The sequence below is a fragment of the Oncorhynchus tshawytscha genome, unplaced genomic scaffold (assembly GCF_018296145.1).
Source record: "Oncorhynchus tshawytscha isolate Ot180627B unplaced genomic scaffold, Otsh_v2.0 Un_scaffold_530_pilon_pilon, whole genome shotgun sequence".
NCBI classification, from domain to species: Eukaryota; Metazoa; Chordata; class Actinopteri; order Salmoniformes; family Salmonidae; genus Oncorhynchus; species Oncorhynchus tshawytscha.
In genome coordinates, this window is record NW_024609811.1 from 1 (window position 1) to 15,889 (window position 15,889).

The window sequence follows — 15,889 nt, forward strand, 5'->3', positions numbered from 1 at the left end:
CTCTCCTCTCTATCGTGTTGTTTCTCCTCTCTATTGTGTTTCTCTCACTCCTGATCTCTCACCATTCTCATTATGTTTTCTCTCTCTTCCTCCTCTCGCTCTCCACAGAAAGGCCGTACAGCGCTGCACTGGGCGGCAGGGGCTGGGAACGAGCAGGCTCTACGTCTGTTACTAGACCATAATAATGAGGTGGATGTGGAGGACAGTGTAGGTACACACACACGCTCACACTCACGTTTACACTCACACTCATGTTTACACTCACACTCACAAACACACACTCACACTCATACAGACAGTATTGTATTGTGGGCTATGGCCTCACAAAGTTTATTGCTGTTACTCAGCCTTGATCTGCATTTTCTAATGAACTGTGTGTAAAATTGCTCATAACATCCCACCTTTGTTAATGAGCCCTAGAGACAACTCTGTCTCTGTAATGCAGTTCATTTGGGTGTATAATGAGGAAACAGGTAGAGACACCTTCATATTCATCAGCGCAGACATAAGGTTGTAGCCTACATTCTAAATTAACCTACAAAATATTCAGACCCGTTGACTTTTTAAACATTTTGTTACGTTACTGCCTTATTCTAAAATGGATTAAACTGTTTTAATTCCTTTTCAATCCACACAAAATAGCCTGTAATAACAAGGAATAAACAGATTTCTATAAATGTTGAAATAAACTGAAATATCACATTTACATAAGTATTCAGACCCTTTACTCAGTACTTTGTTGGAGCACCTTTGGCAGCGATTACAGCCTTGAGACTTCTTGGGTAGGACACTACAAGCTTGGCACACCTATATTTGGGGAGTTTCTCCCATTTTTCTCTGCAGATCCTCTCAAGATCTGTCAGGTTGGAGGGGGAGCGTCGCTGCACAGCTATTTTCAGGTCTCTCCAGAGATGTTAGATTAGGTTCAAGCCCGGGCTCTGGCTTGGCCACCCAAGGACATTCAGAGATTTGCCCGAAGCCACTCCTGCGTTGCCTTGACTATGTGCTTGGGATCGATGAGCTGTTGGAAGGTGAACCTTCACCCCAGTCTGAGGTCCTGAGCGCTCTAGAGCAGATTTTCATCAAGGATCTCTCTGTACTTTGCTCCGTTATTCTTTCTCTTGATCCTGACTAGTCTCCCAGTCCCTGCCGCTGAAAACATCCCCAAAGCATGATGCTGCCTCCACCATGCTTCACCGTAGGGATGGTGCCAGGATTCTCTAGACGTGAAGCTTGGCATTCAGGTCAAAGAGTTCAATCTTGTTTTCATCAGACCAGAGAATCTTGTTTCTCATGGTCTGAGAGTCCTGTAGGTGCCTTTTTGCAAACTCTAAGTTACCTGTCTTCTGCAAACTCTAAGTTACCTGTCTTTTCTGAATGACTACCTCCTCTCTTTACCCCACACATACAATTATATGTAAGGTCCCTGAGTCGAGCGGTGAATTTCCAACACAGATTCAATGGCAAAGACCAAGGAAATGTTAAATGTCTTGCAAAGAAGGGATTTGAGTAAAACAAAAAGCAGACATGGAATATCCTTTTGAGCAGATACAGGCATCTTTCCTAACTCAGTTGCCGGAGAGGATGGAAACCACTCAGGGATTTCACCATGAGGCCAATGGTGACTATAAAACAGTTAGAGTTGAATGGCTGTGATAGGAGTAAACTGAGGATGGATCAACAACATTGTAGTTACTCCACAATACTAACCTAAATGACAGAGTGAACACAACATGCCAACCACTTTGAAGCTGCAAAATATTTTTTCTTGTGAAACAAACAAGAAATAAGACAAAAAAAAAACAACTTGAGCGTGCATAACTAACTAAAACTTTGTAGAGCCACCTTTTGCAGAAATTACAGATACAAGTCTCTTGGGATATGTCTCTATAAGCTTGGCACATCTTGCCACTGGGAGTTTTGCAAAACTGCTCCATCTCCTTCAATTTGGTTGTGTTCCGTTGGTGTACAGCAATCTTTAAGTCATACCACAGATTCTCAATTGGATTGAGGTCTGGGCTTTGACTAGGCCATTCCAATACAATTAAATGTTTCCCCTTAAACCACTCGAGTGTTGCTTTAGCAGTATGCTTAGGGCCATTGTCCTGCTGGATGGTGAACCTCTCAAATCTCTGGAAGACTGAAACAGGTTTCCCTCAAGAATTTCCCTGTATTTAGTGCCATCCATCATTCCTTCAATTCTGACAAGTTTCCCAGTCCCTGCCGATAAAAAAACATGGTTATTTAAAAAATGTTTTAACCAGGTAGGCCAGTTGAGAACAAGTTCTCATTTACAACTGCAACCTGGCCAAGATAAAGCAAAGCAGTGCAACAAAAAAGAGTTACACCTGGGATAAACAAAAGTACAATCAATAACAGAATAGAAATATATATATATACCGTGTGTGCAAATGGAGTAAGGAGGTAAGGCAATAAATAGGCAATAGTAGTGAAGTAATTACAATTTAGCAAATTAACACTGGAGTGATAGATGTGCAGATGATGATGTGCAAGTAGAAATACTGGTGTGCAAAAGAGGTAGGTAGTTGGATTGGCTATTACAGATGGGCTGTGTACAGCTGCAGTGATTGGTAAGCTGCTCAGATAGCTGATGCTTAAAGTTATTGAGGGAGACATAAGTTTCCAACTTCAGCGATTTTTGCAGCATAGAACTGGAAGGAAAGGCGGCCAAAGGAGTTGTTGGCTTTGGGGATGACCAGTGAGATACACCTGCTGGAGCGTGTGCTATGGGTGGGTGTTGTTATGGTGACCAGTGAGATGAGGCAGAGCTTTACCTAGCAAAGACTTATAGATGACCTGGAGCCAGTGGGTCAGCCGAATATGTAGCGAGGGCCAGCCGATGAGAGCATACAGGACGCAGTGATGGGTGGTATATGGGGCTTGGTGACAAAACGGATGGCACGGTGATAGACTGCATCCAGTTTGCTGAGTTGGTGTGTTGGAGGCTATTTTGTAGATGACATCGCCGAAGTCGAGGATCGGTAGGATAGTCAGTTTTACGAGGGTATGTTTGGCAGCGTGAGTGAAGGAGGCTTTGTTGTGAAATAGATTCTAGATTTAATTTTGGATTGGAGATGCTTAATATGAGTCTGGAAGGAGAGTTTACAGTCTAGCCATACACCTAGGTATTTGTAGTTGTCCACATATTCTAAGTCAGAACCGTCCAGAGTAATGACGCAAGTCGGTCGAGCGGGTGCGAGCAGCGATCGGTTGAAGAGCATGTATTTAGTTTTACTAGCGTTTAAGAGCAGTTGGAGGCCACAGAAGGAGTGTTGTATGGCATTGAAGCTCGTTTGGAGGTTTGTTAACACAGTGTCCAAAGAAGGGCTAGAAGTATACAGAATGGTGTCGTCTGCGTAGAGGTGGATCAAGGAATCACCCGCAGCAAGAGCGACATCATTGATATAGACAGAGAAAAAAGTCGGCCCGAGAATTGAACCCTGTGGTACCCCCATAGAGACTGCCAGAGGTCTGGACAACAGGCCCTCCGATTTGACACACTGAATTCTATCTGAGAAGTAGTTGGTGAACCAGGTGAGGCAGTCATTTGAGAAACCAAGGCTGTTGAGTCTACCGATGAGGATACGGTGAGTGACAGAGTCGAAAGCCTTGGCCAGGGCGATGAAGACGGCTGCACAGTACTGTCTTTTATCGATGGCGGTTATGATATTGTTTAGTATCTCAGAGTGATGAGAGGTGTTGGGTTTGCGCCAGATATAGCGTTTTCCTTGATGGCCAAAAAGCTACATTTTAGTCTCATCTGACCAGAGTACCTTTCTTCCATATGTTTGGGGAGTCGCCCACGTGCCTTTTGGCAAACACCAAACGTGTTTGCTTATTTTTGTTCTTTAAGCAATGGCTTTTTTTTGCCAGCTCTGTGGAGTGTACTGCTTAAAGTGGTCCTATGGACAGATACTCCTATCGCCGCTGTGGAGCTTTGCAGCTCCTTCCTATCTTTGTTCTCTTTGTTGCCTGTCTGATTAATGCCCTCCTTGCCTGGTCCATGAGTTTTGGTGGGCGGCCCTCTCTTGGCATGTTTGTTGTGGTGCCATATTCTTTCCATTTTTTAATAATGGATTTAATGGTGCTCCGTGGGATGTTCAAAGTTTCAGATAGTTTTTTGTAACCCTGATCTATACTTCTCCACAACTTTGTCCCTGACCTGTTTGGAGAGCTCCTTGGTCTTCATGGTGCCGCTTGCTTGGTGGTGCCCCTTGCTTAGTGAAGTTGCAGACTCTGGGGTCTTTCAGAACAGGTGTGTATATATACTGAGATCACGTGACAGATCATGTGACACTTAGATTGCACACAGGTGGACTTTATTTAACTAGTTATGTTACTTCTGAAGGTAATTGGTTGCACCAGATCTTATTTAGGGGCTTCATAGAAAAGGGGGGGAATTCATATGCACGCACCACTTTTCAGTTTTTTTTTTTTAAACAAGTTATTTTTTAAATTTCACTTCCCCAATTTGGACTATTTTGTGTATGTCCATTACATGAAATCCAAATAAAAAAAAATGTATTTAAATTACAGGTTGTAATACAGCAAAATAGGAAAAATGCCAAGGGGGATGAATACTTTTGCAAGGCACTGTATGCTTGTCATAGGCAAGGACTAGTTAGTTTACAATGAAGTTAAGCACAGGCAACATCCTAGAAGAACCTGGCTAAATCTGCTTTCTAACAGACACTGGGTGTAACAATGTGCGCTGAGAGTCGGGAAGCAAGTTCAGGGAGTGTTTTAATAAAATAAACGGAACATAATACAAAGCAAGAACCACTAACAGCACACAGACATAATACCGAAACAATGACGCCTGGGGAAGGAACCAAAGGGAGTGACATATATAGGGAAGGTAATCAGGAAAGTGATGGAGTCCAGGTGAGTCTGACGACACGCAGGTGCGCCTAACGATGGTGACAGGTGTGCGCCATAACGAGCAGCCTGGTGACCTAGAGGCCGGAGAGGGAGCACACTTGACACTGAGAGACAAATTCCCCTTTCAGCAGGACAATAACCTGAAACACAAGGCCAAATATACACTGGAGTTGCCTACCAAGACAACATTGAATGTTCCTGAGTGGCCTACTGTAGTTACAGCTTTGACTTAAATCGGCTTGAAAATCTATGGAAAGACTTGAAACTGGCTGTCTAGCAATGATCAACAATCAACTTGACAGAGCTTGAAGAATCTTTCAAATAATAATGTGCAAATATTGTACAATCCATGTGTTCTCAGGTGTGATTCTAACATGTATTGACTCATGGGTGTGAACACTTATGTAAATTTGATATTTTTGTATTTAATTAACAATAAATTAGCAACATTTTCTAAAAACATGTTTTCACTTTGTTGTTATGGGGTATTGTGTTAAGATGGGTGAAAAAAGCAACAATTTTATCCATGTTGAATATCAGGCTTTAAAACAACATTTGGAATTAGTCAAGGGGGGAAAATACTTCCTGAAGGCACTGTATATATTATATATGAGGCAGAGATGTAGGCTACATAATCATGGAGATCAAATTGGCTGTGAGTCCAGAAGAGGGTGAGTAAAGTGAACAGCAGCAGATACTTAGAAAATGTGTGTGTTCATTCTATTTCTACAACATGCTGTCCCTTCTCAGTTTGGTATGAATCCTCTGCTGCTGGCAGCCTGGTTCGGTCGCCTCAAGATCCTACAGATCCTCGTGGCCTCTGGCGCAAAGCTCAACTGTGAAAACAAAGTAAGTTATTCAATTAATTACATGAGTTGACCAAATTCAATGGAACGGATCCTACCCCAATGATGTAAAAACGCAGATAGAACTACATCATGAGAGTATCTTCATGTTATAGTGTTTTAATTCTGTCTATTTTACAATTGTGTCTAATTTTAACTAGTCATAGCTTGTATAATTCAGGCAAACAATATGCTGTTTGTATTCACACCTATGCACACAAAAGAAAAGCCAACTTAACATATTACTTAATCAGGGGAACTGAGTTGGGTGGACTTCAAAAGGACAAGAAGTTGAGCTGATGTGTTCAAGTTTGTTCACTCAACAAATACTGCTCGAAGTTAGCTGAATTTGAACAAGCTTGTTGAATAAAATTACAAATTCATGTTTGCTCAAAACCAATCATCTTCATATTTCCCTGCAGGTTTCTCAGAATTGTTGATTCATCTTATGCAACATTTTTCTGAACTAACCCAATCTGTTAGTAGTTGGACTTATTGCACCAGTTACTGAGATGGCGGTTCCAGTTTAGATGATTTAGGTCTCATTAATCAAACTTCTCTACCCCAGCAGTCAATTTTGGATATCCTTACTCTGGCTGGATTCCTCAAAAAATGACATTACTTTGCAAGCCAGCATACTGTGTTTTGCAGGGTTGTGTCAGACCAGTGTGTTATGGTGTAATTAGACCCTCAAAGAATGATACATTGTCATAAAGAGTTTAATTTAAAAAATAACATTCAAACATTTTAGCATCCAGGCAATGGCGGAGCAATTTCTGCATACTACGCCTTTTAAAGCTTGCAAATATAGTGCTCTGTAAGATAATTGACTGACTTACTTGACTTAAGCATTTGGCTCCTATGAGGAGCATAGGCCATTGACAAATGTACTCCATCTCACTCGGTTGGGGGGGAAGTGTCACACCCTGACCTTAGAGACGTTTTATTTCTCTATTTGGTTAGGTCAGAGTGTGATTTGGGTGGGCATTCTATGTTTTCTATTTCTTTGTTTTTGGCCAAGTGTGGTTCCCAATCAGAGGCAGCTGTCTATCATTGTCTCTGATTGGGAATCATACTTAGGCAGCCTTTTTCCCACCTAATGTTGTGGGTAATTATTTATTTTCTGTCTGTGCCACAGTTGCGTCACGTTCGGTTTCTGTTTACCTGTTTTTTTTGGTGAAGGTTTCACTTTATTAAATATGTGGAATTACATGCACGTTGCGCCTTGGCTCATCTATGACAGGGAGTTTGAAGACAGTGAACGTGACAGCAAGTTTTCCAGATCACACCACTTGAGGTGGCTTTCAGTCATTTCTGTCTTACAATTAATTTTTGTATTATAATAAGACTTACAATTAATTTTTGTATTATAATAAGACTTATAATATGTTATGTATCCGTCTCTCTGTCAGAATGGGCTGGGCCTGCTGCACTGTGCCGCCCAGCGGGGTCATAGCAGAGTACTGGAGTTCATCATGGAGGACCTAGTAGAGGATGTACTGCTGGACAGGATGGACAATGTGACTGCCCCACACCACATTACCGGTTCTTCACTAGCACGCTTTCTGCACTTTCCTAGTTCTTTCAAAGACTTTTCATAGCAAATTCCTTGAACTTGTATTTTCCTGGGAGTGCTTTCCTTTCCCAGTTCTTTCCCAGTACTGTCCTAGGGCTTTCCTTTCCTTATACTCTCCCTGTGTGTGCTTTAGTCTCAACCCTGCCTGGTTACAGGATTTACAAGGGAAATTGATGAATGAAAAAATCTTGTTTCCTTTAAGAATTTGATGCAGTATCACCACCCTCTGTGCACAACAGATACCTTGAGGGTTTACTATGCTACCTATTATTTATCCTGTGCCATGTTAGATGTGTTTACTAGGATGTCAAACCTGCTTGTCGCATGTTGGCTGGACATCAGTGACATCAAGCCCCACCCCCAACAGCCAACTGTCGCTTACAGAGTGACAGACTAGTCCCTTGCTCTGTTGGCTTGTGTGTTTGTGCAGGAGGTTATTAGTTCGAGCCCTGCTTGGGGCAGAACAGAAGACACTGTTATTCCATACTGTCAATACTTTCATACTGTAATTTGGTCATATTGTCATTAGTGTCATTTGGTCATACTGTGATGTTGTCATTACTGTTACTGTCTTCTAGTTAATCCCTCACTCCCTGTTTTACTGTCAGTCTGGGAAGACGGCGTTTCACCTGGCTGCAGAACATGGACAACTAGAGGTGGTTGAGTTCCTCATCGGTATGGGCTGCACTCACGGCCTCAAGGATAAGGTAGGTTCAGACGTTGACACATACACACCTATAGGTTAATACATGATTAGGCTAGTGTTACAGTAGCGAGAGAGTAAACATGAACTTTAAACACCTTTGGAAAACGCGTTTACATTACTTTTCGTGTGTGTTTGTAACTAAGATGTTATCATATAAATAGCATGATGTCTTTGATGTGTTTTTATATATTGTATAGGATGAAAACATGGCCATCCATCTAGCAGCCAAGCATGGACATAACGAGGTCCTGCAGAAGTTAGTTGAGACAGGAGTGGACATTGACGAGAGAAACATAGTGAGTAAAGAACATATTGTCACTCTCAGGTGTGGTGTAGGGTTAAAAGCAGCCCAGAAACTATATTTTATATTCAATGCCTTTTAGCTGTCGTGGTTCCTGCTTCACTTTATATGGATAATGATGAGAAAAAAAAGTTTACTATGAATTTGTTTTGCTTCTAAACCTTTATTTTGCCAGGAAATAACATTCTATTTTACTATAATAACAATTAGGGTTACTGCTACTTGTTCTATTTTATATGGTTGATTATTCCCTATTCTGTTGATAGAATGTAAAGCTGATGGAGGCCTGTTGTGACGTGATATTTGGTTCTCCAGGACGGACTGACACCTCTGCACCTGTCCTCTGATGGAGGTCACTATGAATGTGTCAAACTACTGCTGGAGGCCTGCTGTAATGTCAACGCGCTGACAAACGTAAGGGTCAACTTTCAATTAACTATAACTCATATAGGCTTTATAGAGCATTCATCTATATATTTATATAGCTGTAAACGTATGGGCAGAGGACCACCTAGAAGTGGGTGCTTCCTATGCACTGACTGGGACCTTCTCTTCCAAGACAATGATGTTAAAACTCTTGCAAAGACAGGCATGGATGATAATACATGATTTCTAAAGCATCTAAATATGTCTTAGAAAGGGGTTATAAAGACTTAAGTCAATTGTAATTAGTTTAAAGTAGTACCTGATTATCACACTGACATTTAAGACTGAATCTGAGATGGATGGATAGATAATTGGATGGATAGATAATGGATAGATAGATAGATGTATAAAGTGCCAACTAATGTGTGAGACTGAGAGGTACATTAGTGAGTCTGAACTGTGACCTGTCCCACTATGTTGTTGTCTGTGCAGAAGAATATGAATGCCCTCCACTACGTGGCCCAGCACGGCTTTGAGAGGGAGACCAGTCTGCTACTGGAGGCGGGCATCAACACAGACACGGTGGATGGCGTGAGTATGCAAGCCAACCTTTAACCATACTGTACATACTACACTAGTTTGTGCATCGGTTAGCTCCCCTGTAGGAATAGTTGGTAGCACTTATTGCAACTTGGTTAGCTCCTCTTTCAAATTACAATAGTGAACAGCCAGGTCTTTTAGTTAAGCCCAACAGCTCAGAATACACCAGTAGGGTTCAGCATCTGCACCATGTCTTCTCCACTTTCTCTTTTTCTTAACTTTTTCCTACTCAGAGAATTGGTGCCACATTTGTTTGTATAATTCAGTGCATGTCCTATATTGATGTTTTCAGTAAAAGTGATTTATTGATTTTATGTTTTAAGGAGTAGGACAGTCCCACTCCTCTCATATGTTTGTTGTATTGGATAGAGAGAGTCAATAAACAGGTGTTCTGACATGCTAGTTTTAAACCCATGCTGCAGCAGTAGGGTCCTGGAGGCAGCAGCTTAGACCACTGGATCCGCCCAAGACACAAAAGGTGTTTTTTTTTTCAGTGCAGAATAGGTTCTCTCCATAGATCTTTGTTTTAGTTTGTGTTTGAAACAAGACCACAAGCTACAGTACAACAGGCCTTTTCCTCCCACGTACCACTAATCAAAAGGGAACCATCGCACTCCCCAGAAGCTTGGCTTGTGTGTAAAACCCGCCAATTCAGACAGAGGTGTAATGGGTTCTTACTGAATACCCGTCTGTGTAAATTATCCCTGATGCAGTGACCATTATAAAACACATTGAATAATGAAGTAAGCTTTATGCAACATCTTTTTGAGTGCGAACTCATTACACCTCCTTGTTCCTCCCACGTACCACACCTCTGGAACTCCCTCAATGACAATCTCGAAGCTGCTCTGACTGTTGGTGCATTTAAAGCAGGCCTTAAGACTCATCTCTATCAGCTGGACTAGCCTCGTTCCTAAAGCAGGCCTGACTCATCTCTATCGGCTGGACTATTAGACTCCTATTGTTTTCATGATATTGTTATTTATTTTTAAATGTCTTGTTCAATATATTATAATTAAAAATATATATATTTTACTGTATTTCCTAGTTTATATTTCATTTTATGCACTTTGAGATTATTCTTGCATAATGAAAAGTGCTTTACAAGTATAACTTATTATTATTTACGTGGCATCTGTACGTGGTAACCATCAATGTGTATCTAATTTTACCTTTGCCTTTTACCTTATTTTTACCTTTGAACAGCAACACACATCCCCTCTTCACATCGCCGTGCTCCACAATCACACCGAGGTGGTACGGCTGCTAATAGACGCTGAATGTGATCTGGACATATCTGACAATGTGAGTAATGTTTCCACTCTCTATGGGCGTTACGTTAACACCTTACTGTATGGAAACATTCTATGCAATGCAGTCAATGATTTGTTAGGCCAATGGTGCATCGTGTACCTTAAAGTGTCTGTATCGAGTCATTGTGTTGCGTGATCTGTGTTTGACGTTGTTTACATTATCATTGAGGTAAAGACCATAGAACAGAAGGCTTCTGTACAGTATACTGCCATAACACTAATGACCTAATTCATAACACTAATGACCTAATTCTTCTCTCTTTTTCCCCCTCTTTTTCTGTCTCACTCTCTCGTTCTTTCTCCCTTCCCTCTCTACCTCCTTCCTTACAGAGGCTCCAGACAGCCCTGCACATTGCAGCAGAGCATGGAAGACAGGACATCGCTGAGATGATCCTCATAGCTGGGGTTAACCTCAAACTACTGGATAAGGTATTTGATTTAATCTTATTTTAAAGGGTAATTTTTTATCTTGTTTTTTATTTACCAAGTGATCCATTAAACGCCTGTATGTGGGAGTTGTAATGGATTGTTTAACGCGTGGATAAAACCTAAAAATGTGTTATCTAATTTTGGTTGGACAACTCATTGAGGGTATCAATCACTGAAGATATGGTATTTAAATCATATCAATCTTGTTTCCCTGACAGTCACACTTTTTCAATAATGTCACCTTTATTTTCCTTGATGGCAAAATTGCATTGGAAACAATGCTGTGTATTAAAATAACTCATATCATATAGTACAAACATTTTCAAATTCCCAACACACTTAAACACAATTTCTAAGAAAGCTTCCATTTTCAAATCTCATCAGTCTGGCACAGCAGGAGTAATAGTCCTGAGATGGATTGTTAATGGGAAGCCAGTGTCTCACAAGCGTTAAAGTGTGTTTAAATTATTTAATTCCAGTCTGAAGACTATGCCAGGATCCTGTTAATCAGAGCACACCGGAGAAACATTTTGCAACAGAAAACAACAAGTATTGCTTATTAGATTAGGTAGTACCTCTCATTTCACTGTTTCCCCCCGAATTAGTGCTAATGAACTGGACCCACGACCCAGGTGAATTGGTGCTAATGAACAGGACCCAGGTGAATTGGTGCTCATATTGAATCCAGTGTTGTGGCTGTGTGTTGGTACTCTCAGCAGGGGAAGACTTCTCTGGAGGTGGCAGCCAGAGGAAACCATGTCATCTTAGTGGACATGATCATCAAAGCAGACCGGTTTTACAAGTGGGAAAAGGTAGGTTCATATTTAAACGCAAATGTAAAAACTCTTTCCATCATTGAACTGCAAGGTAGCGCCTGCAGCTCTACTTTGTTCATGTTGAGATCGACTACTTTAGGTCTTCGCAGCTGTACCAGATCATCACGATTCCGGAATGAATGTTTTAGAATTTCAGAATCAAATATCAGTCTGCTTCGCAGCTCAACTGCAATGCAGTCAATCTCAAACACACACCCTTTCTTTGTGTACCAGGACAACGTGATCAGCGATGATGATTCGTGGCTGGGAAAGCAGCTGAGCTTTAAGCAGGACCACCAGGTGGAGACCCAGCACCTGCGCTCTGTCACGTGGAGGCTGGCCACCAAAGACCTGTCCCGCGGGGAGTGGAAGAGCCTCGCACAACACTGGGGCTTCACGGATGCCCACATACGCTCCATAGAGCAGCAGTGGACAGGTGAAGTGTTGGCTTGGTCTAGAAATAACCCCCAGAGCCTAGCTCGTTGTAATTTTCAGATCTTAAGCAATCACATAGGTCTAAGTGAAAATTCAACTTTTCCATCTAGCTTTCTATCTGATTTTAAGGGCGCTTCCGCCATATTGCTTACATTCATATGATTCCTTCAGATCTGTAAACACCAAAGAGCCTAAGGAATAAGGAGTTAGCAGCTTGGGCGGACAGGTAGCCTTTAGGTGAGAGAGGCTGACCAGTAGCCACAGGGTTGCTGGTTCAACCTAGAGGGTTAATTGACAGATCCCAGGTACCATATCCTGCCGTTGTGCCCTTGAGCAAGGCACTTAAGCCCAGAACTGTCCTTATTGTAGCCCACCTATTTTATATGATAAGTCTCTTATGACATTCACATATGTTAGGTACAAAGAGCTTCAAGGAGCATGGGCACCGTATGTTGCTGATCTGGCTGCATGGAGTAGTCATCGCAGGGGAGAACCCAATCAAAGGCCTGTATGAGGGACTGACGGGGATCTCCAGGACCGACCTAGCTGGTGAGTCAATGGCACGGGGGACGGGAGTCAACACCCATCAGGTATTTGAACCTGAGCACCAGGGCACAATGGGCGAATAGCATTTTATTTAATCAAAAACAACAATGGATGTTCTTATCGGACTGTACTGTCCAATCATTGTCAGTCATTTCATGCCTACTGAACACTGCCCAGCTTCCCTCTAGACCACACTGCTGTCTAGCCTGGGGGAGGTAGTTGTCCAAAAGCTTTATGAGCATATTATGTAGTGGTGTAAAGTAACTAAGTAAAAATACTTAGAGTAGTTTAAGTAGTACTTCAATCTTTTGGTATTTGTGGGGGCCCATTGTTGATATAGTCCAAAAATGTTTTGCATGTCAGAAATTAAGTTTTCATGATATATAAGTAGAGAAATACAGCCGGTAAGATGCATTTTGCATCATAAGATGCTGTGTTTTGCATCAGAGGATGCTGTGTTTTGCATCATAAGATGCTGTGTTTTGCATCAGAGGATGCTGTGTTTTGCATCATAAGATGCTGTGTTTTGCATCAGAGGATGCTGTGTTTTGCATCAGAGGATGCTGTGTTTTGCATCAGAGGATGCTGTGTTTTGCATCAGAGGATGCTGTGTTTTGCATCAGAGGATGCTGCTTTGCATCAGAGGATGCTGTGTTTTGCATCAGAGGATGCTGTGTTTTGCATCATAGGATGCTGTGTTTTGCATCAGAGGATGCAAAACACACCGGCTGTATTTCTGTACTTTGAAAGGATGTCTGAACTTTACTTTATTATTTATATTGTTGACAACTTTTACTTTTATTCTAAAACAGTCCTAAAGCAAATATGTACTTTTTACTCCCATACATTTTCCCTGTCACCCAAAAGCACTGGTCACATTTCGAGTGCTCAGGTAGGACAGCAATATAGTCCGATTCAATTACCAATATAACGGGTTTTCATCCTTACTGCCACTTCTGGCGAACTCACTAAACATGAATTCTGCATTTATAAATTGTCTGAGTTTTGGAGTGTGCCCCCGGCTCTCTGTGTAAATTTAAAAAACAAGAATTGTATCGTCTGGTTTGCTTAATATAAGGAATTTGATGTATAGTATTTACTTGTACTTTTCTCAAGAATGACAATTTAGTACTTTTTCCACCACTGATATTGTGGTTATTAATGACATAAGTACATTAAATGCTGGTTTGACCATCTTTTATCATCTCTACCAGTAATGGTCCGTAGCCCGTAGGTCAACTTGAATGAACAAAGAAGTTTCCTTTTTCTTTTTCAACAGAAAGCATCAGACAGAAGGCAAATGCAGACACAAGCTCTCCCAAGAAATGCACCGCCATGTGAACAAGTCCATCCTGAAACACACTGATATACTGCAGGAATAAATGCCCATCCCAGGGTTCAAAACTAAAAATAGTGTCTGAATAAAGTTAACACACTGAACAAAATATAAATGCAACATGTAAAGTGTTGGTCCCAAGTTTAATGAGCTGAAATAAATGATCTCAGAAATGGTCCATAAGCACAAAAAGCTTATTTCTCTCAAATTTTGTGCAGAAATTTGTTTACATCCCTGTTAGTGAGCATTTCTCCTTTGCCAAGATAATCCATCTGCCTGACAGGTGTGGCATATCAAGAAGCTGATTAAACAGCATGATCATTATACAGGTGTACCTTGTGCTGGGAACGATAGAAGGCAACTCCAAAATGTACAGATTTGTCACACAACACAATGCAACAGATGTCTCATGTTTTGAGGGAGCATGAAATTGGAATGCTGACTGCATGAATGTCCACCAGAGCTGCTGCCAGAGAATTTAACGTCCATAAGTCTCAAGTCATTTGAGAGAATTTGGCAGTACGTCCACCCGGCCTCACAACCACAGACCACATGTATGGCGTTATGTGAGCGAGCGGTTTGCTGATGTCAACGTTGTGGACAGAAAGCCCCATGGTGGCGGTGGGGTTATGGTATGGGCAGGCATAAGCTACAGACAACGAACACAACTGCATTTTATCGATGTCAATTTGAATGTACAGAGATACCGTGACAAGATGCTGAGGCCCATTGTCATGCCATTCATCCGCCGCCATCACCTCATGTTTCATCATGATAAAGGGACGGCCCCATGTCGCAAGGATCTGTACACAATTCCTGGAGGCTGAACATTTCCCAGTTCTTTCATGTCCTGCGTACTCGTCAGACATGTCACCCATTGAGCATGTTTGGGATGCTCTGGATCTACGTGTATGACAGTGTGTTCCAGTTCCTGCCAATATCCAGCAAATTCGCACAGCCATTGAAGAGGAGTGGGACAACATTCCACAGCCTTATCAACTCTGTGAAGGAGATGTGTCACGCTGCATGAGGCAAATGGTGGTGAAACCAGAGACTGACTGGTTTTCTGATCCAAGGTATCTGTGACCAACAGATGCATATCTGTATTCCCAGTCATGTGAAATCCATAGATTAGGACCTAATTCATTCATTTCAATTGACAGCTGTCCTTATATAAACTATAACCCAGTAAAATCTTTGAAATTGTTGCATGTTGTGTTTATTTTTGGTCTGTATATATTTAATGCTTATGGAGGCACCCATGTTAATATATCTAATATGTTATGGTGCCCAGCAACCTGTAATTCGACCCCTGGATCAGTCAAGGATCCATGTTTGTCTGTATGTCTGTCATACAGAGAACTATAGCAGTGTTTTTCTCTAAGTTCAACTGAATTAAATGTTGAGTTTTTTTGTGTGTGGGGTGGTGCACTGTAAATGTGAAAAATATTTGCTCTACTGGTGCAGGTGCAATGAAAATAAATGTTCTACTGAGCCATTATATTTCCATATTCTAGGCACCATGCATTTAAGACCACTTGTTGTTTAGCCTAAAAGGAAAAGAGGGCATAATAAATTAACAATCACTATCTTTTTCATGCCTGAAAATAAAACAAATATTCTACCATTTAATTTTTTCATACCTGAGAAGTAAAAAATGTTTTCTCTCTACATCTGCCATATTAATAGAATGCTTTTTCAATGTTTTACTAGCGAGAC

At 41.4% G+C, this 15,889-nt stretch overlaps 1 protein-coding gene across 1 annotated transcript; it reads left to right on the forward strand.

The window, feature by feature from the left end:
* Positions 1-108: 108 nt before the first annotated feature.
* On the forward strand, positions 109-14,340 carry LOC121845995 (ankyrin repeat and death domain-containing protein 1A-like; the record flags this gene model as incomplete). The annotated part of the gene is given in 13 exon segments (XM_042318634.1): positions 109-207; positions 5,653-5,751; positions 7,160-7,267; positions 7,932-8,030; positions 8,227-8,325; positions 8,646-8,744; positions 9,189-9,287; positions 10,503-10,601; positions 10,940-11,038; positions 11,755-11,850; positions 12,088-12,289; positions 12,706-12,837; positions 14,114-14,340. Coding segments are annotated over 13 exon segments (1,392 nt in total), but the record flags the coding sequence as incomplete, so codon positions are not given.
* Between the last annotated feature and the right edge of the window lie 1,549 nt (positions 14,341-15,889).